General features: G+C 43.0%; 1 protein-coding gene and 1 pseudogene across 1 annotated transcript; one reads left to right on the forward strand and one right to left on the reverse strand.

The window, feature by feature from the left end:
* Window positions 1-5,863: 5,863 nt before the first annotated feature.
* LOC148158495 (28S ribosomal RNA) lies at window positions 5,864-7,336 on the reverse strand (annotated as a pseudogene).
* Window positions 7,337-17,918: 10,582 nt separating this feature from the next.
* Window positions 17,919-23,093, forward strand: LOC148158496 (uncharacterized). The gene has a single exon (XM_088006033.1). It carries the CDS (start codon window positions 17,971-17,973, stop codon window positions 22,501-22,503), a length of 4,533 nt encoding a protein of 1,510 aa, XP_087862159.1. The 5' UTR covers window positions 17,919-17,970; the 3' UTR covers window positions 22,504-23,093.
* The last annotated feature ends 2,478 nt before the right edge of the window (window positions 23,094-25,571 follow it).

Here is a 25,571-nt window from a genome sequence, read left to right on the forward strand (position 1 = left end):
GTTGTGGAGGATTAACGGCAGCTTCTGTAAAGAAGTTTGTTTGGATGAGCAGTCGGACCAGAAGTGAGGAGACTGTGATGTGATGCACTTCACTGTCACAACTGTCTTTCAGAATCTCATAATCATAAGTTTCAGTCATTGTTTACATCTGAATTTACTACATCTGGCATCTGCTGGTGTAGAATTATGATGCATGTTTCATATCAAGGATATAAAACTCAGAAACGATGCATCATGACTGCATTTTATCTGTGGTCATGTTGCAGATTGAAATCAGATACCAAATGTGTATCTGATTTAGTACCATATATGGAAGTGGCATAAATTGGATTTTTGAGGAGTGAAAAGATTGGAATTGGGCCATTTAGACGGCTGTGAAAAAAGTTGGGTATAAGACAAATATGAGCGAAAACTGGATCTGGGTTGCATTCAGCTGCTGTCTGAACGTTGCCTTAGACACATCCAGGCTGGATGAAATGAGGGAGAGACTCACTCTCGGAGCATTCTTCAGTGTTGCTTTCAATATAGCTCTATTTAAGGCTTTGAACTCATTCTGATTCACATGTAGTCAGGAATGAGAGAATGTGTTTTAAAGCTACCAGTAGAAGCCCTGGTCCAGTGTCTTCCACTCCATGTGCTGTTTGTGTAAATTTACAGAACATGGGACTCCAGATGTGAGGGTAAAACATAATTTTAATTGGGATCCAGAAACCGTATTCATCCTCACCATCTTTAACAAACCTAATTCGTGATATCTGCAGCATTCAAAGACTGAACAGGAGAAAAAGAGCTTTGAGAAAAACACAACATACAGTTTTATAGAAAAGGTTTCATTCTATTGACATAGTTTGACAATCTACTTAGTTACAGAACAGTCAACTTTATTGTAATGAGTTCAGAGAAACTGCTTCAGAGGTCTATCCCATCTGCAATTACACAAGAATCATAATACTGTTGTGCACTGATTCACCCAATAATCAAAGTAACCCTGAAATTATGTATTGATTTACTCATAGTGTCCTTAAATTTTTCACTGTACCACAAAAAACGTGTTGCTCTGTCTTCCTTGTAGTGAACCGATCACTTAAGAAGTGAAAAAAAGTGTCACAGTGGCAGGAAGGTCTAAAAGCGTACTTTTCATGTTGGCGTTATAAAAAGCAGGATGAGACAGTTTTCTTAGAGGGAATAAATCTCACTTTTCAGCTCAGCTGCTGAAGGACTAGTTCTTGTAAGAGTCACCTCACCTTACCGTGACAACAGTTTGGTCTGATCTACCTTTTTCTCACAAAGCTTTGTAAAACCCTCTGGATTTTACAGCATTTTTTAAAATAAAGTTGATGGGTTTTTATGCTTACTTGCATCACCTCATGTAATTGATGCAGAGGTCGCGCTACACTTTTTGTTGTCCATCTTTTTTTTTATTATTTATTCTCATCAATTTTTAAATGACAATTATGACTTGGTGTTCATCTCAACAGTGTACTGGGTTTGGGAGGCAACATCTGTCTATAAAACAAGCTTATAAGTCTGTTCAGGGGAGGGGCAGAATCTTCTGCCATTGTCTGTTTAGCATCAGAGTCGGGGACTATCAAAAGCTGAACCAACTGATCCTTCCTGGCCACATACATTACATTAGTAATGATGAAGCATAAAGGTGCACCTTGTTGCTGCAACAATTAGTGCTTTAACAATTAACACATCACATAAAGTGTAGTTCTCTCTGTTATCCTGTTTTAGAGGGTATGATTCAAAAGACTGTAAGAAACGTGCTTGTTAAAATGACATACCTTTCATCAAAACAAAACTTTAGATGCTATGTTAATGTTTTACACTTGAAGATCTCTGGGTTTTCTAACTCCTTTAAAGACACATGATGCATAAAAGGTCTGTTGGTAGATGGGTTTTATTGTGTAAACAGTTTGGAAATAAACACATTCAGTGCTTTATGAACAACATCTGTCCATTATCGAAGTGCAAGCAATTGCCACACCCTGCCACTCTGCAGTGAGCAGCAGCAAAAACTAAGACTCTGTTTCCTGTGGACCCTGAGGGAACGTGGGAATTGGTAGAAGCTACTGGTCAGGTTCTACCAATGCGCAACAGGGTCCACCCTGACCTATTGTTGCAATGCATTGAAAAGAGAACATGCAGTGGATGACAAAAACTACACAGCAGATCATTAGATAACCTTTGTCACACATATAGGATACATATTCAGCCAGGACCCAGGAGGTGCCACTTCACAACCCATCAGGCACAATTAGGGTACACTGGGCCCATACAAACAGGCTCACAACTTGCTTCTTTCCTTGTGGTAAAGACAGCTTGACTCCTGAAAACCATATGAAAAAAGTTGTGGAAAGCTCCTATCTGGCTGACAACAACAAACCATTCTTGACAGTTTCTCTTGGATTGGTAAGTCTTTCATGGCTATGTGCATGATTAAGTTTTTAAAAAATTGATTTTGTTTTTATTTAAATATAAATAAAAGATCTAAATATGATCTGAGAAAAGCAAAGGTCATGCTGATGTATTGACTGTTATGAGGAACAACAAAGGCTAAAAAAGGGTAATTGAAGTTTGATAATAGTTGAGGTTAGCTCTAAGCTCCCATTTAATTTTGGCTGAATTATGCTGAGATTAGCATAAATCTTATGTCTCCAAACCACTATCTGCAAGGGAAATGGTAAGCTGCCTATGCTAAATTACAGTAAGATAAATATTTTGGAGTATGAATGACTTCCTGAAACATGTGTAAAACCCCTGTCCTGAGAAGCCATTGCTTGGCTTCTCCCAGCAACAAATGTCTCACTGCATGTGTTTGTCTTACTTTAGGCAGGGCCAGAGTCAGACTTGCTGGATCCATCCTTGGAGCCCAGTGATAACTGCTTGCAGTTTGAGTGTATTTATTTTTTATTGGTTAAATACTGATTCTTTTTCCATGTGTATTTAAGTTTTATATAAAAACTCTTGGCTTTCTTGTGTTTTTATCCTCTGTGGTGATGACTGTTGTCATGAAGGGCTAAGACAGTTCTTATCTTACTGATAAATATATCAGTAAGATAAACTTAGTTCAGTTCAATTTATCCTTAATGAAACACCCAGTATTTATGCAACAGTTTGTCTTAGTTCAGACTTGTTATGTGCGCTCACATGTAAAGCAATGCATCAAACCTAGTAGTTACATGTCAGGTCATCTCCACATTTATTTCTCTATCAATGAGAAATAAATGTGGAGTCCCTAACCCTTTATGGCATGCAACAAAAGTCCGCGGTTGACGCGGCCCCGCACCAATTGAGCGAGGCAGGGCAGCGTCAGAGGTTGCTTCTGCAGCGCTGACGCTTGAAACAGCGTTGCCATGGCAGCTGCAGCGACAAGCGCTGCCCTGGCTCCACTGAACTGCCACGCCTCCTCTGTCACCTCTCTCTACACCCACACCCTGGACCTCCAGGGCTGCCCATGCCAGACTCTCGCCACGCCACCAGTCGGGGTAAACTGGCGGACTCCCTGCATCGGCTGAGGTAACTTCCCCAGTCCCCATCACAGGCACACTCCCCGCATCACCACCGGCCTTGATCCACAGTCTTTCCCAGTCAGATTGCGACACAGCATGTGTCATTAGGGTACGCATCCAAAAGTCAGTTGACCTGGACATCCGATACAGGCGCCGCACCTTTATCGACAGTATTAGTCTTTCAAGCCGCAAGATGCCCAATCCTCCATCCCGGACCTTTGAATAGAATAGCCCATTACCCGCCGACGGGGGTAAATGCAACCACTGTTTCACTGTTTTCCGGACTAACCCGTCAATTCGGGCTAGTTTGGTCATTGACATCCCACCAAGATCGGCCTGGTACATGAGTCGAGGAAGAGCAAATGTGTTCAGTATTCTCAGACACTGTAAGGGCTTCAGTGGAGCCTCTGAGATCCGTGTTACCCAGGTGCTCACCCTTCAGATAAGATCTGGAGTTACAATGCCCTGCCCCGGGCCCACCTGGACACCCAAATAACGAACTGATTCCCCCGGGGAGTCATGTGGATGGGGACTCCACTGATCATCCAGGGTTCACAACCGTTAACTGTGCCCTTGTCCAGGTAGAACCCGTGACACTTCTTGGGCTGAACGCTCAACCCCGTCAGTTGGCAAAATTCCTCCAAGATCCCGAGGCTCCCATTCATTGCCTCCACCGACCCTGCCACCAGAACCAAATCATCAGCGAATGCCAGCGTGGAGATCGAGTGATCTCCCCATCGTAACCCGAATCTGGCCTTTTTGAGTCTATGGATAAGGGGATCCATAGCAAGGTTGAAAAGCAATGGTGACATGGGGTCACCCTGCTTACCACCCACTTTCATGTGAATAGGCTGTGTGGGGCCGTCCACACAGTTCACCCTGGTCACGCAATCCACATATGAGTTCTTGATCAACTCAATAACGTGAGGGTCGACCCGGCGCTCACCCAAGGCACACAGGATGTGCTCATGGGCTATGGAGTCAAAGGCCTTGGCAAAGTCAACAAAGACAACTGCTAGAGGGCTCCCCTCTACCTTCGAGCCCTTGATAATCTCACCCAAAATCAACAGGTTCTCCACGCATCCACTCGAGGAGACCAAGAAGCCCCTCTGCATAGGATTCAGAAGACACACCTGAATACCAAAACTGGCACTCTCGGTATGCATGCCGTCGTTGGGAAAGACGCCTTTCCCAACCCCTCACTTGGTTCTGTTCTCGAACGGGAGGACGGGCCCTACCGGTCTGCTCCACACCCTTATCCAAACTTGAGATGATTTTGGACGCTGAGGATTCGATCAGGAAAGGGTCCTGATCTATGTCCCTAACCAAACCAGCAATTGCCCTCACCTCTTCGCCACCCTCCCTGTCACCCCAACCCTCCAACGCTTCCGTGACCCTGTCCGATGACTAGACCTGAGGTGTCGGTGGCGAAGACTGCTCAGCCTGAGGTTCAGGATCTGTCACCATCACACCGCCCTCCTCCTCAGCTATGTATTAGCAATCGCCTGCCATATCGATCTTCAGGTTCCTCCTCTTACTCCTCACCTGTTCGGCCGTCTTGCCATTTCCCAGTTCATCAGCAATGAGCTGGTACGTGGCAACCGAATCTCCATGCTCCCGGATGAGCTGGATGAGCATCCGCACCTCTCCAACACTCCAAAGCTTCGTCGCCCTTATCTCCCCCACTGGCACCTTACTCCTTGCCAGTCTTACCTCGTTCCATGCCACAGCATGGGCATGCCGCTTATGCTGAGAGACACCAACAGGCGTGGGGTACCGAGGATCACAGAGCTCGCAAGTGAACCTACTAGCTGGTTCCCCTGCCTCACCCCTCCCCCGCACTTGGGCACATGACACAAGATGGAATGCCTGCTAGTGTTGCACCTCTCGCACTTGCCGCACTCGTACATGGCAGTAATGCCGCCGTGCCGAATAGAAAAATGCTTACCCAGCCCGACGATGCCCTTCACCTGCACACCACACAACGGGCAGTCCATGCAAGAGGACCCTGACTTCTGTGAGAGCATCAGCTCACGCTCTCGGAGACTTGGTGCGCCCAACCTCCAGCAGTATATGTGTAGCTCCGACGACCTATTCAAGCTGTGGCACCAGCCTCTACCCTTATTTGCAAGGCAGCTTCCGTCATTAATTCGGCTTCCACTGAGGATATCCCAGGAAGCATCAGTCAGTCGCTCTCCTAGACCTGAATGTTAACCGATCTGGTCTTTACCCTGGACAATGTTGGCACCCATTTTGATAAGCCAGCCCGACCGACCCAACCAACCTTTAGAGCCAATCTTTATCCCGAAGTTACAGATCTGACTTGCCGACTTCCCTTAACTCCCTTTATCCAACATGCTGTTCACCTTGGAGACCTGCTGCGGATATGGGTACGGCCTGGCACAAGATTTACACCTTCTCCCCCGGATTTCCAAGGGCCAGTGAGATCTCACCGGACGCCGCCGGAACCGCGACGCTTTCCAGGGCAAGGGCCCCTCTCGGGGCGAACCCATTCCAGGGCGCCCTGCCCTTCACAAAGAAAAAAGAACTCTCCCTGGGGCTCCCGCCAGCTTCTCCAGGTTTGTTTGTGACACCTCACTGGGTGCCTCGCGGCACTGATCTCCGCCGCTCCAGGTTTGGGGATCTGAACCCAACTCCCTTTCGATCGACCGGGGGCGACAGAGGCCATCGCCCCGCGCTTCCGAACAGCGTTCACCCATCCCTTAGGACCGACTGACCCATGTTCAACTGCTGTTCACATGGAATCCTTCTCCACTTCGGCCTTCAAAGCTCTCGTTTGAATATTTCCTGCGGCGGCTCCACCTGGGCTCGCGCCCCAGGTTTCTGTGCTCACCGCGGCAGCCCTCCTACTCACCGCGGCCTAGCCCTCGCGGTTCTTGTTGCCGGCGGTGGCCGGGTATAGGCCCGACGCTCCAGCGCCATCCATTTTCAGGGCTAGTTGATTTGACAGGTGAGTTGTTACACACTCCTTAGCGGATTCCGACTCTGACTTTCATGCGTGTTAGACTCCTTGGTTCGTGTTTCAAGACGGGTCAGGTGGGTAGCCGACATCGCCGCAGACCCCTTGCGCATTTGACATGGGCCAGTCCCCGCCCTGGCGGTGCGGTGCGGTTGGGGCGCACTTAGGACAGTCCGCCCCAGTCGACAGCTGCGCCGGGGGCGAGGGGGCCATGTCCCTCTCCCCCTCCAGAGAGGGGGGGAGAGAGGCGCAGTGAACACTAAGTTCCACGCCCCTGGTCCCTTCCTGGCTGGTATGGAGCCAGTCGCGGCGCACCGCCGCAGAGGAAATGCGCCCGGCGGGGGCCAGCCGACGAGCCGGGGAGAGGTCCCACAAGGGGATCCTCCCGCATCGAGCCGGCGTGCCTTACCCCGCCGGGTTGAATCCCCCGGGCGGACAGTGCGGACCCCACCCATTTACCTCTTAATGGTTTCACGCCCTCTTGAACTCTCTTCAAAGTTATTTTCAACTTTCCCTTAAGGTACTTGTTGGCTATCGGTCTTGTGCCGGTATTTAGCCTTAGATGGAGTTTACCACCCGCTTTGGGCTGCATTCCCAAACAACCCGCCTCTGAGAAGACCAGAACCTGGCGCGAAGGGGGCTATTACCGGCCTCACACTGTCCACGGGATGAGCCTCGATCAGGAGGAATCAGGCCCCCTAGACACACCGAGCAAGCGGTCTTCCGCACGCCAGTCGGACGAAGATTCGGCGCTGGGCTCTTCCCTCTTCGCTCGCCGCTACTGAGGGAATCCTTGTTAGTTTCTTTTCCTCCGCTTAGTAATATGCTTAAATTCAGCAGGTCGTCTCATCTGATCTGAGGTCGTAGTCGAGAGTGGTCATAGGGAGGAGGAGGGGGAGGAAGCCGAGCGGAGTGGAGGGGCGGTGAGGGGATCCGGGCCGAGACCCGGTTCCCCGCGGTCGCCGCCACCGCCATTGGGAACCCCCCTACCCCACACCACGTGGCTCCCCAGAGGGAGGCTCACGACGAGCTCCGAGAGAGGCTGGGTTCCCGAACGCACTGCGGGGCTCCGTGCCGGATATCCGAAACCCCTCCGCACCCCGATCCGTCCTCCTTTGGCCCCAAACAACCTTCCCCCCCAATAGGGGCAGCCGTCTCCGTGTTCACCGAGACCCCCGATGCGCGTAAACGCGTGCAGCGCTGAGACTCGCGGTCCACCGGCAGCAGCGCCCGCACCTCGCGGGGGCCTCGACGGAGGCGGTGCCCCCCTCCCCTCCGGAGAGGGAAGGGGGAGAAGGGAGGAGGGAGGAGGATGGCGGAAGGGCACGGTCCCAGAGCGGGAACCGAACGCGTCGCACCGGGCGTCCCGGATGGTCTGCACTTAGGGGGACGAAAGCAATTACTACCTTAGAGGGCACATACATTTATCAAAATAACATTTTTGAAAGAGTACTTTATCTCACTTTACAATAATGAGATACCAGAAAAATAAAATTATGCTAATGACTTGTTTTGTGGCTGGAATTATGTTCTAATTTTTCAAAAATTAAAATTAACTTTACTAAATTGCATACCATAAATGATCTTGCTGTTTAATTGTTCAAAGTTTTGATGTATAAAAACTTTACACATCATGTAAAGTTAATGGACATAGACTTAATGGACATTTTGTTGAAGCTTATTTTTTATTCATACTTTGAGTTACCCTTTCTAGCCCTACAGTACTTTAGAGGACATCCTGGGCTTTCTAGGGATGTTTGTTCAGAAATAACAGACCTTTTCTGAATGTCAATTATAATGGACATCAGGACTATTTCAGTGTATTTAATGACTCCACATTGTTGTAGGAGAAAGACATGAAACAGGATTCTCCACAAGATAGTAGAGGGAGATTCAGATCTGGAGTTGTCAGATGAAGATGAGGATAATAAATGTCAGCCTCTGATAGTGAACTGCAGCACAATCTGATGAAGAAACAGACTCATGGTGCGTCCTCACCAAACACGTTACGCATGTCAAAAACGCACTTGACACTTCAAATATGACATGTGTGCACTTTTGGTGCATTCATACTAAAAGGGTTTTGAGCATCAGGTGTATCTGGTTTACATTCACAGTCTATGTGGAACGTCATAAAAACAGTCCAAACGTTTCAAATCGCACCGCGCTAGAAGCTCAGAATGCTCCTCCATGGCCCTCAACGTGCCTCCACATAGACTTTGAATGTAAACCAGATGGGCCTGACGTTCAAAACATGTTTGGTGTGAACACACCATCAGAGCCAGAGAAAAAGCAGGAAAGTCACAGTGCTAGGTGGACCAGGATTAATTTGTATGTTTGTCTAGGACCAGGCATTTGTGATGGGAATGTCCATTTCTTGGTTCTGGTCGACATTCGACGAAAGCTCAATATTTGGTCATAAAGATCCAAACGTTGGATCTCTATGACCAACATTTGGTCCTAAAGATCAAGGACACAAGTTTTTTTCTTTGTTTGACCATCAACTGCAAATATCCTTTAGATCTTTCCATAAACAAAGGAGGCCATCACCACAGGATTATCTTCAACATTGTGACAGTCAGCTAAGATGCTCCCTTCTGTTCACAGTGGCCCATCTTCTGGTAACTGGTGTAGCTTTGGTATTCTTTGGTTCATCATAATGGTTCCAGTTGCTGGAAGACCCTTTGAGAAGTTTTCAGGACTTATTCCTCATCATTTTCCTGCTAATAACTGGCACTTTTGATTTTTTAGTCCAGGAGATTTTACTCTGGGAAAGCCAAGTGTACTGATATTCTAAAGAAGGTCCTTGTTCATGTGTGTAATTTTATACTTCTATCATGTTCAAAATAAATAAAAAATAAACAATTAATTAAGTAAAAATAAATAAAGTCTTCATTTTTTGGGCAATAGTGTTTAGCGACACCCCTGCAGTTTGCAGCCATTTTTAGTTTTTATTTCAAGTAACAAGCAATAGACTGCAACCAGAAATGGATAACTTCTGATTAAATGTATTTTTCAAATTTGACCTCTTGTTGGGTTAATGTGATTCATTAAACAATAATCTGTACATTTTTCCATTTTTCTAATTCTGTCATAATTTAGACTGAAATAGTCCTGACATCCACTACAATGGACATGCTGTAAAATTTTAATAAAAAAATATTTTAAAAAAATAAAATGCGAACGTCATTTTGGCCTAAATAGGTAGGAAATCACACACAAAAAAAAACAGAAATTGGAAGACACTTTTTTTCTTTGGTTCTCAGGAGGATAAAATACATGTAAGCCATGTAGGCTAAATAATTTAGTCCTTTCCTTCAAAAGTGGTTGAAAAAAATTAACAAGTATACAGAACTGAAATTGAAAATTGAATATCACGACTTGGTCACTCCAGTTACTAAGAGTAATACAATTAATATCAAAGCTATCCAGATTCTGTCAGGGGTTACATGGTAGAAATATAGTGCAGGCACACAAAGAAGTGCCTGCACTGTAACCCATTGATAACTTGAGAGCTATTCTTGTCAAGAATATCTCTCTGAAGAGATTTGGTGAACATACCAGACTCTTCATGTGAAGAGTCTGGATTGTTCTGAACATTGTGAATGTAATGTTTGCTTACAGTTCCTTAGCAACTGGAGTCACCAAGTTGTGGTATTCAATCTTCAATTTCAGTTCAGTTTATCTATATAACATCACTTCATAACACATGTTGTCTCAAGGACCTTTACAAAAAAGTAATTTCAATTCAGTCACTCATACATTCCAATTGATCCTGCTATCAACAATGCATTAAACTCAATTTGTTCTTCAAATTAGCTTAAAAGAGTTTCTGTCCAAGGAAACCCAGCAGATTGCATTGAGTCATTGACTTGTACCATTCACTTCTCAAGTCACACAGCGACAGCTCACATAGCAGACCGGCCTGGCCCAAATCTGGCATTCTGCTGGCACATCTGGCAAACCTCAGGCACAGCAAATTGAATGTCAACCAGACTCAGGCCAGACCTGTCAGCGATGGCAAGGTTCACATGAGACAGGCCACACCTGGGCCAAATCTGTCCATGCCAAATACGGGCCAGTTACAGAAGTAGTTATGTCACCCATGTGCCATGTCACAATTTATTTAATCATAAGTCTAAAAGTAGTGAAAATATTAAACATTTGTATGAATACCAGGCAAAATAACTTTTAACCAAAAGAATAATATGACAGATTTAGCAATATAATAAATCACTTTAACATTTGCAATTTAAGTTAAATGATCATATCATATAGGCAGCTGCCTTCCATCAGAGATTACAAATCATTTTAAGAAATAATTTCTTAAACTCTATAAAAAAAATAGAAAATTATAATCAATATATATTTTTGACATATTGCTCTTGCTGTTGTTTTTTGAGTATCTAAATTTTAGATTTGTTTTCTGAATGTAAATGTTTTTTGTTTTAGTTTTTAATAATTAGTGTGATCTAAGAGCATACCTGAGGCATACTGAAAGTAAAATAATCCAGAGAGCACCTCTCTTAAATCTTCAACTAGGAACACAATAATATTAAAAGTAACATGGTTAAACTTTGTATGCTGTTTACTTATGCTGCAATAGGAAAAAATTAACACAGTATTAAAGGATGTTTATGACACTTTTATGCTCGAAGATGCATTGTATGTTTTATTATAATTTTCACGCAGTTTAGTGGTTTTATGTTGGAATAAAGAAACTCGACATCAGTATGAGGAGTGGATTATTGAAACCAGTGTAGCTAAAAAACCACTGTTAGAAGGAAAGACCAGAGGATTTCATCAGGACAGGTCAGGACCAGAACTTTTTTTTTTTCAGACTTCTGTTTTGCAGCTCATCTCCACAATGCCAGTGTATAGATGCTACAAGTCAATGCCCTGATTTGCTGAAGATACGTTTTTTTTCTGAATGTGAATGAGTCAGGGATTTATTTTCTATTATACTTTTATATAATTTTCATCCTTTGCTTTAGCCTGTGGCTATCCGGATGGCTCAGTCACCAAACTGCTCCCAGGTTGACTTGAACAGGGGTTCAGTATGTTGTTGCGTACCCTGCCTGCGCTCTGTTCCTAGTATAGTATAAATCAATTTGTAATGTAATGTACTTTTTTCTTTCACTTTTTGTGTAATATCTTAATCTGAAGTACTAGATTATTAAAATGGCTTATTAAAGAAATAAAAATAATTTAGTCTCTTAGATTTTTTTTTCGCACATTGTCTATGCTGTCCATAGCAGAGTTGACATATTACACTGTAATAAATATATGTTGGTTTATTAAAAGTAAAAAATCTGTAGCTGGAGTTTGACAATTACTGATTTATCAAAGCTTGTCTTTACAGTAAAATGCCTAAAAATTAAAATTAAATTACATTTCATTCTTCATTGAAATGGCAAATGCACATTGAATCATGGAATTGTGTAAATATGTTCATGATTAATGTATCACTACAGCCCTAACCCTCCATCCATCCATCCATCCATCCATCCATCCATCCATCCATTTTCTAACACCCTAGTCCCCAGTGGGGTCGGGAGGGGTGCTGGTGCCTATCTCCAGCGAGAGGTACCGGGCGAGACGCACGGTACACCCTGGACAGGTAGCCACTATGTGGCAGACAGCCCTAACCAGTTGTATCAAATGCAAACATTGTGACCCTAAACAAATAATCACATCAAAAAGTTTGAAACATTGTCTTTAATACTTTTTTTTATTATTCACAAATATAATAATGTGTGAGAGAATGTGTCAGACAATTAAACTTAAAATACTTTGTAGATCTGTGTTTTATGAATTTAGCAGGTACACCATATTCAATATGGTGGACGCTGTGGTGTATCACAGCAGCGGGCTGACCCGCTGCATTTAGCATTAACTTCTGGTTCAAAAGCAAAAGGTGGTGACGTCCAATCAGCAATTTGTCAGGTTTCCGACTGGGACTATGTTTTTCATTTGTTAATGTTGCATTTTTGTAATTTGTAATTGTGCTTCGTTAATGTTTTTCAATTTGTTTAAGTGGTTTGCGCCTCAGTGCCTCCATATTTCACTGACTTTACAGCATTCTTTTATACTGAGCAAGCATGCAGTGACAGTGGGGAGGAAAAATTACCCTTTAGCAGGAAGAACCCTCCAGCAGAACAAGAACCTGGCTCAGTATGGGCAGCTGCCACGATTGACTGGAGGTTTGAGAACACAGAGCAGAATGGATAAGAAGAAACAATTATTGTTGCATTTTTTTATTATTGTTGCCTCAAACCCTGATACTGAACTTTTTAACATGAATGTGCAAAATAAAAAAGAATTGAATCACTAGCCTTGTTTTGAAGAAGGTTTCAGTGTTTTCACCTGTGTAGCTTGTACAGACTCCTGAGCAGTTGCAGTTCTGTGGCAAGTGGTGGCAGTCTTGTGCTTCCAAAACCATTGGAGAAGCCATCATGACAGTATGCAACAATCACTTCAATTCACTGCACATACAGAGAGGAAACCCACACACTCATACATATAAAATTAAACATGCAAATTTATGCAGACACACATCAATTCTAAACTACACACACATCCACATAACACAGCAGTATGTTACCTCTCAAGCAGCTCTTCATGCTGCCTGGTTGCACAGAGTTTCTTTTTAACCCAAGATGTCCAGGTTCACATCTCTGCTAAAGCCTCGACCTCTCCAGCTGGATGTATCCAAGCATCCGTGACACTATAGAGATTTAGAGGATTGTGAGCTAGAGGTTTACACAAGACTCATTGTGTGGAGAAGATTACTTCCAAGTGAGAAAAGAAGATCTCCTGCTCAACTCACCGAGCTACAGTTTCACCCTGAAAAACTTCTAGAGGGCCTTTCTCAGCAGGCAAACAAATCTCCCTGTGTAATAATCATTTATTTCCACTATCCTCATTCTAATAAACAATAAAGGAGAAGGTGACACTGCCCAAAAAACTGATTGTCAATGCACATGTTTGACAATCAAACATACCAGTTTAACAGTGAAAAGGAGTTCTACACCTCATGCAGGTCAGAGACGCACCTTTGATAATCTTGAATGGCTTTGTGTCTTCTGTTATTTTAATTGCTGGGTGCTGCACTTTAAATTGGAACAAATAAATCATCCTGTCTGACTGTTCTCAGATGAGAAGCTGCATCAAAAAAAGTACTTTTTTGCTCCCTGCAACAGTTTGATATTTAACCCTTGCCATCTTAATGGAACTTACTTTCATCAGTACAGTAAAATAAAACCTGGGTAATTCTTTAATGACAGAATAAGATGCCTTCTAAATTAGAAGCAGCTGCAAATTTTTCACATGCGCAATAAATGTTGATGACACGGTTGGATTTGTTCTGTACTAGAATCTACAGAGTAAACACAGGAAGGCTAACTTTACCTGAGTTGTTTATATGTTTGATTAGTGTGAATTTAAACAATGCCACACTGTGTCACCGTTGGCTGTATTAAAGAAAATAAAAACAAATGGTGAGGTGAGTTTGCATTGGTTCCCACAAGAAAAAAAAAAGAGTGCAATGGGAAAGAGCCAAATACAACTTTGGAAGGACCTACATTTATGCTCTCAACATTTCTCTCCAGAAGACTTTAAGTCTGTTGTATCAGCAAAACTGATGAAGCATCTAGCAAGGGGTTTTTACCTTTGCATACTAAAACCAAATGCCATGCTTACAGTTTTTACCTTCAAAGTGCCTAAACCCCGCCACTGGCTAGTGAGTGAAATACACTGGGAGAAACATCAGAGATGGGCAACGCTGGAACCTCTTTAAAATTAAGGAAGCTGTTGCTATTGCTGCTGGTATTGAATGTGAAGCCACAGACTGTACCAGACACAGAGCTACTTACCGGATCACACAGTTTGATTTCCACTCTGCCCGCCTTTGTTGTTGTGTCCTAGGGCAAGACACTTCACCTGCCTTACCTGTGGATCAGAAGACTGTCCCCAGGCAATGTATGTGTGGATGGATTTAATGTAAAACATTTTTGAGTGTCTGACTAAAAGGGTTAAAAAATAACTAAAATCTGTTGCTATATGCACATTCACTACAGCACATTCACTGTAATCTGTGAATGTGCTGTTAATTGTGTGACAATGTAGGAAGCAGACCTTTAACCTTTTGATTAACCTTTTGTTTGGGAGATAAACATTTCAGTGCTATGGGTTTGCCTCCATTACTTGTCTTTTCATATTAGATTTTTCTGCTTAAGACAAATAAATGCAGTGGTTGGCAGAGACCGCACTGTGTGCGCCTGTTTTTGTGTTATCGGCAGAAGTAAGTGAGACATGAGGGGCTCAGCTGGATTGCTGTTATGACTGAGTCAGTTTCAACACGCTACATATTGGAGTCTCATTTCTTTTTTATGCAGTTAGTTCTACATGAAAGTTTTAAAATTCAACTTTTAATGTCTGCAGAAAATAGGAACATAGAAATAGGTCCTTTGTAAGAAACAGTCTGGAGAGCATTTTTCTATGATAAAAATAGGTTTAAAGAATGTCTAAGAATGTCCACAGACATAAAGGATAAATTTAGTCATATTTCGTAAATGTTTTTCAACATGTTTTCAGGATTTTATTAGAAATCTAGATTTAGTCAAGAATGGCAAAAGAAGAATAAGCTGCTTAACCTCTGGATCTCTAAATTATTAAGATTGCATATTTACTGTTGTGATTTGAGTTCTTTGTATATTTATTTTGAGGTTTTTCTGTGTTTAGTTCTGTTTCCTGATAGTCTCTGTGTTGTCCTGTCTCCCCTGTTGATTGTGCCCAGCTGTTTCTAGTTCCTGTGATTCCCTTCCCCATGTATTTAGTCCCTCCTCTTGTCTGTGTTCCTTGTCGGATCCTCGTCGAGCGTCATCTAACATCTTCGTCTAAGTTTGTTCTGTTTCCGTGCGTTCACTGCCAGTGTCCTTGTTCCTGAGTTCCTGAGTTTTCATTATTAAAATATTCACTTCCTTCATAAACTGGACTCCTGCGTACGTTCTCACTACCTCCCAACACCGCCCCATGACATTTACTAGTTGAACCACACAGTTACGCACATCAAAACTTGCAACAAAAGCATTTAAATTCAGGATATTTCATGTGTACTACTCATAGTTTTCTGCTACTAAAATATTAGCTTTTTTACCTAATACAACTTGAACATATGTCCTGTCTGCCTTTGAGACATTCTGTCAGTGCTGTATCATCTCCCTGTAATGAGGGAAGGTCGTTGAGTTAACTTCAAAGGCACAGAGGTGATGCTGACGGTGTAGTTGGAAAACACAATTCCTGCTTAAAAATCTGATGTTTTTCTATTTTGAAAACAAACTGAAGATCCTTTCTGAAGATATCCAGGAAGCATTTTATTGTCAGTGCACAACCCACACCTCAAATGTTTCATATCACTTTAGATTAAAATATGTCATTTTCATCTGTCAGCACAGTGTAAAATATGCAAATGTGTTGTCATATTTACCACTACTTTTTAAATTCTACATTTTTAAAATTAAGTTAACTAAACTACAACAAATTTTATTCTAGTCAAATCCAGTAAGATTTAATGCAATATCAACAGAAAAAAAAAATCTAATGGAGTAATCTTTGAGTTTTGATTCATGAATTCTGGTATTTTTGCATAACTTGCAGATATTTTTGAGGACCTTATTCTTTTTTAAGCTTAAGTCACCTTTGGACCCAACACTAAACCAGCACAAAATATATCCAAGTGTAAATTATGGCTAAATGGGGTAATGTCAGTTATTTATGTCTAGGAGAGCTCCGCATGTTGCTTCATTTTTGAAATTCAGTCTGTTTATTGGGAATTTACTTTTGTTATTAAGTTTACAGAAATAACGCCCTGATTATAAAATTATTATATGACATTCATCCATCCATACTGACTTTTCATCTATTTCAGAACCAGAGGAGAACTTGAGCTTGTGTCAATATGCAAATTTAGTGCAGAAATGCCGTTTTTAGAATTATCATAAAAACTTCTTTATAAGGTTGAAATGTGACAGGGAAAAAAGGGAATTATTTATCTTGATTAGTTTTCTGAGGACACCTTCATAAAGTCCAACTTTGTTGAGCTTTAAATGGACCTTAGACATTAAAGTTTTTATTTTAGATTTTGAAAACTATTTGAAAATATTACCTTTTCAGTTTTTGTATATTATTATTTAAATTAAAATGCATATAAACAATTAGTACTTCTTTACAAAATTTGACAATTTAGTGCAATAAGTCCAAAATGTTAGAATCTCAGCCTGAAGAGCAACAGAAGTAAAAGGAAATGCCAAAAAACAATAACATGGTTTCACTGTCCTCACTCTAGGTCAGTGTTTTTCAACCTTGATCCTCAAGGCTCACTGACCTGCATGTTTTAGGTGTTTCCCTGCCTGAGCATCTGTCTTCATTCAGATATAATGACCAGCAAGAAGTGGGTGTTACTGAACATGCTTGTTACGGCCCTGGGCCTTGTGGGCTGTTTTGCAGGTGTCTTGGTGTCCGTTGTTTTGCTCCTCCCCTTTGCAGGTGACTCGGATCCAGTGATTGGGCGTGCAGAGTATTTTAACCTGGCTGTTCCCGACTTCAGTGTCGCTGGTCGCCCGCAGCGTCCACTCTGCTGTCGGAGATGTTTGGTGGCCCGGCCTCAGTTTCCCTTTTGTTGCACCTTTGATTTTGTCTTTGTTTTGGCACTTCAACATTTCCACATGCATTCATACAACACATTCAAGCATTTACATTACACCACTGATACTGATTTCCACAATCCATGGTTGTTTTGTTAATAAAGACTTATTTTTGTGCACTTTAACCACGGCATGGTTTCACGTTTTTGTTACGACCCTGAGCCAGTCGTAACAAATGGGGGCTCGTCAAAAGCTAAATTCCTACAGTTCGTAAATTTGCTGGTTTAATTGTGTGATGTATTTCACTCATTGTTTTTCGTGTTTGTAGGAGTGGGCAGTGACGTCATCGTGTGGGTTGGACGCGGCTTTGTTAACCCGCTTGCTTGTTGTGGGCAGCTGTGGCGTGTTTGGTAGGTTGGTCCAATTTTCAGGTGAGTGAAATGCTTTGGGCTTGTGCATCAGTGATGGTTCTGTTTTAGTGGCTGTGTCTCCTGCTAGGATAAGAGGTGCTGTCGCTTTAGACTTCACCTGTTTGTTTTGATAGTGTCGTGGGGGTTTGCGGTTGGCGTTCACTGTGCAAGCAGTGATCTCGGGGGCAGTCCGTAAGATTAATTTCTTACTGGTTTGGTGCTTAATAAACCCGCCGCCGATCCACGTGAAGAGCCAGGAATCAGTTGATAGGTGAGTCGTGGCAGGCAGGTAAAGTATAGTGGGGACATGGTTACTTTGGACCCATTGTGCACTTGTTTCAATTTGCTTTCACTTCACTTGGCGCTTAGCTGGCGTTTTTTTTCACTCTGTGACGTGTGATCAGTTTTTTTTCCTCTTGACAATGGAGTTCGATTTGGACAATTTTATAGCTGATCCGTCGTTGGAGATGTTTAATAGTGCTACTAAAAACGATCTCATAGCCATTGCTGCTCATTTTGAAGTGCCTGTGGTTAAACAAGAGAAAAAGGGAATTATTAAAGGGCGATTATGTGACGCGTTGGTTGAACAAAAAGTTTTGCCACCTCCTGCACCAAATACCCAGGTTGAAATTGGGGCGGTTGATCCTGAGATACGTAAGATGGAGTTGGAATTGGAGATGCGTCGTTTGGAGATGCAGCATCAAGTTGAGATGCGTAAATTGGAACTGGAGGCAGCTTTGAAACGCGACTCGGCGCGCGGTTCTGCTGATCAGGACAGCGGTTCTGCAGCGGCGGAATTTGACATTAATAAATGCATTCGCTTGATCCCACCCTTTTCAGAGTTGGATGTAGACAAGTATTTTGTCTTGTTTGAACGTGTGGCTAAGACTCTCAAGTGGCCTAAGGAGGTTTGGCCGTTGCTTTTGCAGTGTGTATTTACTGGTAAAGCACAGGAAGCCTATGCCTCGCTGTCACCTAGTGACAGTTTGAGCTATGATAAAGTGAAGAGTGCAGTGGAAAAAGCTTATGAACTTGTACCCGAGGCGTATAGACAGAAGTTTCGCCGCTATAAAAGATCCGACAATCAGAGTTACACTGAATTTGGGCGGGTAAAAACGGCCTTGTTCGATCGATGGTGCGCTGCACAAGATGTGAAAAACTTTGATCAGCTCCGCGATCTACTTTTGTTGGAGGAATTTAAAAATGGCTTGCCGGAAAACATCGCAACTTACATTAATGAGCAGAAAGCTAAGACTGTGTCTGAAGCAGCAGTGTTGGCGGACGAATACGTGCTGACTCATAAGGATTTTTCAGATCATGTTGGTCTCAGACATTCTTTTGGGCGAAGCGGGAACCGTGTTGATTGGGTTGATGCTGTCGCAAAGTCAAATGGGGCCAGGCAGTTTAAAGGTCCGGTTGTTCGAGATGATCGTGTCTGTCATTACTGTCACAAACGCGGACACATTAAGGCAGATTGTTATCAGCTCAAGGCTGAAATGAAAAAGTTTCAGACTGCTCCTAAAGGTGTTGGTTTGGCTGCACCGGTGCAGAGTCCTTTGAAGGACGCGACGAACGTCCGGTCTTCTGAAGTAGGCGGCTCGTATCAGCCTTTCATTCGTGATGGGTATGTGTCACTGCCAAATAATCCGGAAAAGGTTCCAGTTAAGATTCTTAGGGATACTGGCGCGTTTGACTCTTTCATTGGAGCTGATGTTTTGCCGTTCTCGGTTGAATCTGACACTGGTGCCTGTGTTCCGATTCGGGGAATGGGATTAAACGTGCTGTTTGCTCCATTACATAAAGTGTCTCTCGAGTGCGAACTTTTTACTGGTGACGCGCAGTTGGCTGTGCGCCCTGCTCTGCCGATTGACGGAGTCTCTGTGATTTTGGGTAACGGTTTAGCTGGGACACGTTTGTGGGCGAACGCTGTGCGGTTGGCTGGGCCAGTTAAGTCGGAGCCGATTACACGAGTCATTTCTCAGACTGACGAGAATAACAGGGAATTCCCGGATGTGTTTACTGCATGCGCAGTTACTCGAGCCATGATGCGTGCTCGGAGCGGGAAAGAGGAGAAATGTGTGAAAAAAATAACTTTTCCATTGTCCAGTCTCCCTATGTCTCTGTCTCGCAGCGAGTTCGCGGCGGAGCAGCAAGCTGATGTTTCTCTGAAGACTCTCTTCGATCAGGTGCGCCCGCTGACTGAAATCACGGACTGTGCATGTGGATACTTCCTGCAGGATTCGTTGTTGGTGAGGAAATCGTTACCTCATGCTGACATTGTGGGTGAGCCAGTATTTCAAATTGTGGTTCCCCTTAATCTCCGCTCCACAGTGTTAAAAGTTGCTCATGACGAGTCTGGCCATTCTGGTGTGCGTAAAACGTATGACAGGGTTCTCAGACATTTTTTCTGGCCGCTTCTTAAAAAGGACGTGTCGTCTTACATTAAGAGGTGTCATGTCTGTCAGCTCATTGCTAAACCCAATCAGGTTTTGAAACCGTTCCCATTGAGCCCAATTGTTGCCGCATCTGAGCCATTTGAGCATTTAATAATTGACTGCGTTGGTCCGTTACCTCGCTCAAAAGCTGGTTCATTGTATCTGCTCACTGTAATGTGTCAAACTACACGTTATCCAGCAGCCTACCCACTACGTTCAATAACTTCTAGGTCAGTTGTACGTGCACTCACCCAGTTCTTTTCGGTGTTTGGCATCCCTAAAGTCATTCAGTCTGACCAAGGAACGAATTTTTCATCACATTTGTTCAGTCAGGTTTTGAAGCAGTTACGGGTGCGACACAATAAAGCAACAGCGTATCATCCAGAGAGTCAGGGGGCGTTGGAGCGCTTCCACCAGTCTCTGAAATCTCTTCTGCGAGCTTATTGTACAGAACTGGCGGGCGACTGGGAGGAAGGTTTGCCGTGGTTGATGCTGGCTGCCAGAGAGGTAACCCAGGAAAGCACCGGGTTTAGCCCAAACGAACTGGTTTTTGCACACAACGTGAGGGGTCCGTTGGCTGTGGTGGCGGACGGGCTTAAAGAACCCGTCCCACCGACAAACTTATTGGATTATGTAAATGGTTTCAGAAGACGCTTGTATCTGGCGCGTGAACTCGCTAAAGAAAAACTGACTAAAACGCAGAGGAATATGAAAAACTTATTTGATCGCCGTGCTGAGACTCGCTCATTTCTGCCTGGTGATCAAGTGTTGGCTTTGTGCCCAGTCACGACTTCTCCTTTTCAGGCGAGGTTCGCTGGTCCATATACAGTTCTGGAGAAGGTGTCCGACCAGAACTACTTAATATCAATGCCAGAGCGGAGAAAGAAAAGCCAGTTGTGTCATGTCAACATGTTGAAACCATATTATGCTCAGGAGGATTTATTTCACCCACAGTGTAATGGCGTTACCCCGACGTGTGCCGCAAACAGCCTTGCTGGGGGGAGCGAGACTTTCAGCACCACGGACAGCGCACTGTCACCTGTGGGGAATGACAGCGGCACGGATGAGTTGGACAGCGCTCTGATTCATGGGCGTCTTAAAAACTCTGAAACTTTGGATAAATTGAACACGTTGTTGGCTCACTTACCTGCAGATCGTGCTAAACAGTTAGCAGAGCTAATTGGTGAATTTCCTTGTTTGTTTTCGGATACGCCAGGTCGTACGCATCTGATTGAACACGATGTGGATGTGGGAGACGCTAAACCAATAAAACAACGGTTTTATAGAGTGAATCTAGAGAAGCGTAAGCATTTGAATGCGGAAGTAGATGACATGCTTCGTACTGGGATTGCAGAACCGAGTATGTCCAGTTGGGCATCTCCATGTATTTTGGTCCCCAAGCCTGATAACACCCTACGTTTCTGCTCGGATTTTCGCAAGCTTAACGCTGTGACAAAACCAGATTGTTTCCCGCTACCGAGAATGGATGATTGCGTTGACCAGGTGGGTTCTGCTAACTTTGTTAGTAAGTTTGATCTCCTAAAGGGTTACTGGCAGGTGCCTTTGACACAACGCGCACGTGAAGTGTCAGCATTTGTGACTCCTACAGGCTTGTATTCTTACACGGTGATGCCGTTTGGCCTGAGAAATGCGCCAGCGACGTTTCAAAGATTAATGAACAGAGTGGTTGGTGACATGACTGGGTGTGCGGTCTACTTGGACGACGTGGTGGTATACTCTGACACGTGGGAAGAGCACGTAGAGCGAATCCGGGAGTTTTTCACTCGTTTGGCGGGGGCGAGGTTAACAATCAACCTAGCCAAATGTGAATTTGGAAGGGCGACTGTTACCTATTTAGGTCGTGTGGTCGGCCACGGTGAGGTCCGCCCTGTTGCAGCGAAGGTTCAGGCGGTAGAGCAGTTTCCTGTTCCAGCTACGAAAAGGGAACTAATGCGTTTTCTTGGGCTGGTAGGATACTACAGATGTTTTTGCAGAAACTTTTCATCTGTGGTGGCGCCGCTAACAAATTTGCTGCGCAAGGATATAAAGTTTGAATGGTCTTCTCTTTGTCAGCAGGCTTTTGAGCAGGTGAAAAGACTCCTCTGTGCTGCTCCTGTATTGGCTGCACCACGCTTTAACCGTCCTTTTCAGCTTTACGTGGACGCCAGTCACGTGGGTGCCGGAGCTGTCCTTACACAGACTGATGATCTGGGTATTGGCAGGCCGGTGAGTTATTTTTCAAAGAAGTTCAATAAACACCAATTGAACTATTCAGTGATTGAGAAAGAGACGTTTGCTTTGATATTAGCCCTGAAACATTTTGATGTTTATTTAAGTGGTGGCGCTAACATTGTGGTGTTTACAGATCATAATCCATTGACCTTCTTGTCTTCCCTGAAGTGTCCAAATCAGCGATTAATTCGCTGGTCGTTGTTTCTGCAGTCCTACAATTTAGATATTCAGTATATTAAAGGGAAAAACAATGTCGTAGCTGACGCGTTATCTCGCGCTCCAGTTTAGTAGCCTGTTTTGTGCTTGTTTTCCCTCTTTGTTTCCTATCCTTAAAAGAGCTTCTGAGTGCACCAGTTGCTGGTTTGGAGTGAGGAGGGGAGAACCTGTGCATTACATATCAGCCTGGCTAAGTACAACTGGTGGTGAAAGCAACATCTTAATGGTGGCTGGGTTTGTTTACACATGGCGAGTTAGACAGTAGCAGGGTTCCCTTTTGGAACCTGCTTTTTTATGGGTGGGGGTGTTACGGCCCTGGGCCTTGTGGGCTGTTTTGCAGGTGTCTTGGTGTCCGTTGTTTTGCTCCTCCCCTTTGCAGGTGACTCGGATCCAGTGATTGGGCGTGCAGAGTATTTTAACCTGGCTGTTCCCGACTTCAGTGTCGCTGGTCGCCCGCAGCGTCCACTCTGCTGTCGGAGATGTTTGGTGGCCCGGCCTCAGTTTCCCTTTTGTTGCACCTTTGATTTTGTCTTTGTTTTGGCACTTCAACATTTCCACATGCATTCATACAACACATTCAAGCATTTACATTACACCACTGATACTGATTTCCACAATCCATGGTTGTTTTGTTAATAAAGACTTATTTTTGTGCACTTTAACCACGGCATGGTTTCACGTTTTTGTTACGACCCTGAGCCAGTCGTAACAGCTGATTAAGTCACACCTTCTCAGTGTTCTGAGCACAACTCAGGGAAACACTCATTAAAGGTCTTAAAATACTGCATTTCTCAAGCAGAATAAAATCTCTCCAACACTACCCATATAAAAATCTTTAGGTTTAACAATGATGTTTCTGTCATTGTTTATCTTATTCAAAAGGTCTATTGTGAGTTTTGTGTTAATCAGTTAAAGCCCATTATTCCAGAATTATTAGCATGGTTTTCCATAATGGATGGTTTTACACAGTAGCTGCAGGGTATAGCATCTGTATGTATGAGTGTGTTCGATTCAAATTCAAAAATACTTAATTGATCCCAGAGGGAAATGTTTGTATACATACTGTAGACATGCACAAGAAACAAAGACCTGTTACCGTATTAAAATGTGTGCTTCCACTTCTAACTTAGATTTTCTAGCAGAGAATGTCTCCCCTCTCAACCACCATGCATCGCCTTCACTTCAGAGGACAGAAGGACTGTGGCTAAAATGGCATCACTGATGGACAATGTCTCCCACTCCATACATGAAGATGTTGCTGAACTGGAGAGCTCCTTCAGTGCTGCATCCAAAGTGGACAAAGGAGCATTAAAGAAGATCCTTCCTCACAGCAGATTTTACTCTGTAATGTTCACAACAAACAAGTGTTTATTTCCACAGATTTATTTATTTTAAATAGTTTGCCTTGGCTCCTGACAAGGCAAGGCAGACGTCTGGCCCACTGGCGCTGGGGCATAGCTTCTGTGAAACTGCTGTAGCTACAATGTAGCCACTTACCAACATCAGCAGGTGAATGTGTGTGTGAATGGGTGAATAATTGAATGTAGCGTGAAGCACTTTGGGGTGCTCTTCTAGATAAAGTGTTACACAAGTAGAAGTCATTTACGACTTACCACTTGTTTTCTCATCATTAGTAAAACACCTTTGTAAAAACTTCTTTATATTTAGTATGCTTGGTTTTAGAACTGAACCCTTTGTCCACTTCTCTTCCCTTTATTTGGTAGTTTTTTTCTAAGCTAAAAGGTTTGTTGCCAAGAGATGAAGTTACAGCAGTGGGAGATGATTAGCATATTGCTACAGGGACTAAATTGCTTTTCTGTACACTACACAAAGAACATGTATGCTTTGTTATTCATAAGTTTGTTCAAAGAAATACACTTTGAAAACTAAATATTAGCAATGTGGGGTTAAGAAAATGTGCTTCAGGTTGCACTGAGTTTAAAAATGGCTTCAAATAAATCACAGAAAAAGCCTGGATCCACCATTTGAAACAGTTTATTCAATTTGTACTCAAATCCAATTCACTTCACTTCAGGCTTTTGCATGAGCACTTGCCGATGCCCTTCCAAACTATCCCATTATGAAGTCTGTGTTGTATGTAATAACAGCACAAATGCGCACACCAAAAATTCAGCTAGCAGCACTTACAAAGTTTTATTTTTGTGAGTCTGTGCTCACTCACATGGATTTATTTACAAATTTTTGTCTGCTTACAAAAACATCACAATGTGAAAGTGAACCGCACCAAACAGAACAAAATAAAGTCTGCAAACAAGTGGACCAAAGGACTTTTCTATTGAGAATACACCTTTAAGCTGAACTGGCACAAGCTGATAACATAATATTAATATGCTGTTTGTAATTCTAAGAACAGAATCGTTTTTACTAATGGATGTGGTTTGTCAGTCAGGTGATAAATATGTTGCATACTAACAAAATAATAAAATATGTGATGGTTTGCTCTGTCCAAGATATATAATAAAATATGATAAAAAAATCTGTTTTTTCTGCAACTATAATTTTGCTGGACTAGACTAATTTTCAAGGATTATTCAGTGCTTTCCTTAAAATTTATTGTCTTTCCTTCCTCATCCTTTTCTTTCAAATATCCTAGAGTCAAGAGGAGAAGCACTATGTTTTGAATCTTTGAATGCTTCTGCTGTTTACAATTCATATCCAAAAAACAGAATAACTTGTTTTGAAACTGTTGTTTTATGAATCCCTAATCTATTTCTTGGTTCAATAGTATTTATTAGAAATACCCTTTACTTTTCCACAGTGGGGAAATTTAGGTGTAACAGCATTAAAGTGACAAGGAATTAAGGCATGTCCATAAAAATCAAAAAGATAAAAGTAAATTAAAATTAAACAAAAATTTTAAATAATTATGAAATAGATATTGTATGGTAAGGGCAAAATTACAACATAAAATACTGTGCTAGATATCAAAATGGGATAAATCTGAACCAAACTGAAATGGGATGAAGAAAGTGACATGATAGCCAAGGAATGTGAAACTGAGAAAATATTTTTTTAAAATGTACAAATATGCGTTTGTGTATTTGTGCTTTAAAGATATCAAACAGTTCACTGATGCCAGGGTCAAAGAAGGTCTAAAAAGAACTGATCTTCATTCAGAC

Source organism: Poecilia mexicana, unplaced genomic scaffold, assembly GCF_051168715.1.
Source record: "Poecilia mexicana isolate PSO_F unplaced genomic scaffold, ASM5116871v1 scaffold_6, whole genome shotgun sequence".
Classification (NCBI taxonomy): Eukaryota; Metazoa; Chordata; class Actinopteri; order Cyprinodontiformes; family Poeciliidae; genus Poecilia; species Poecilia mexicana.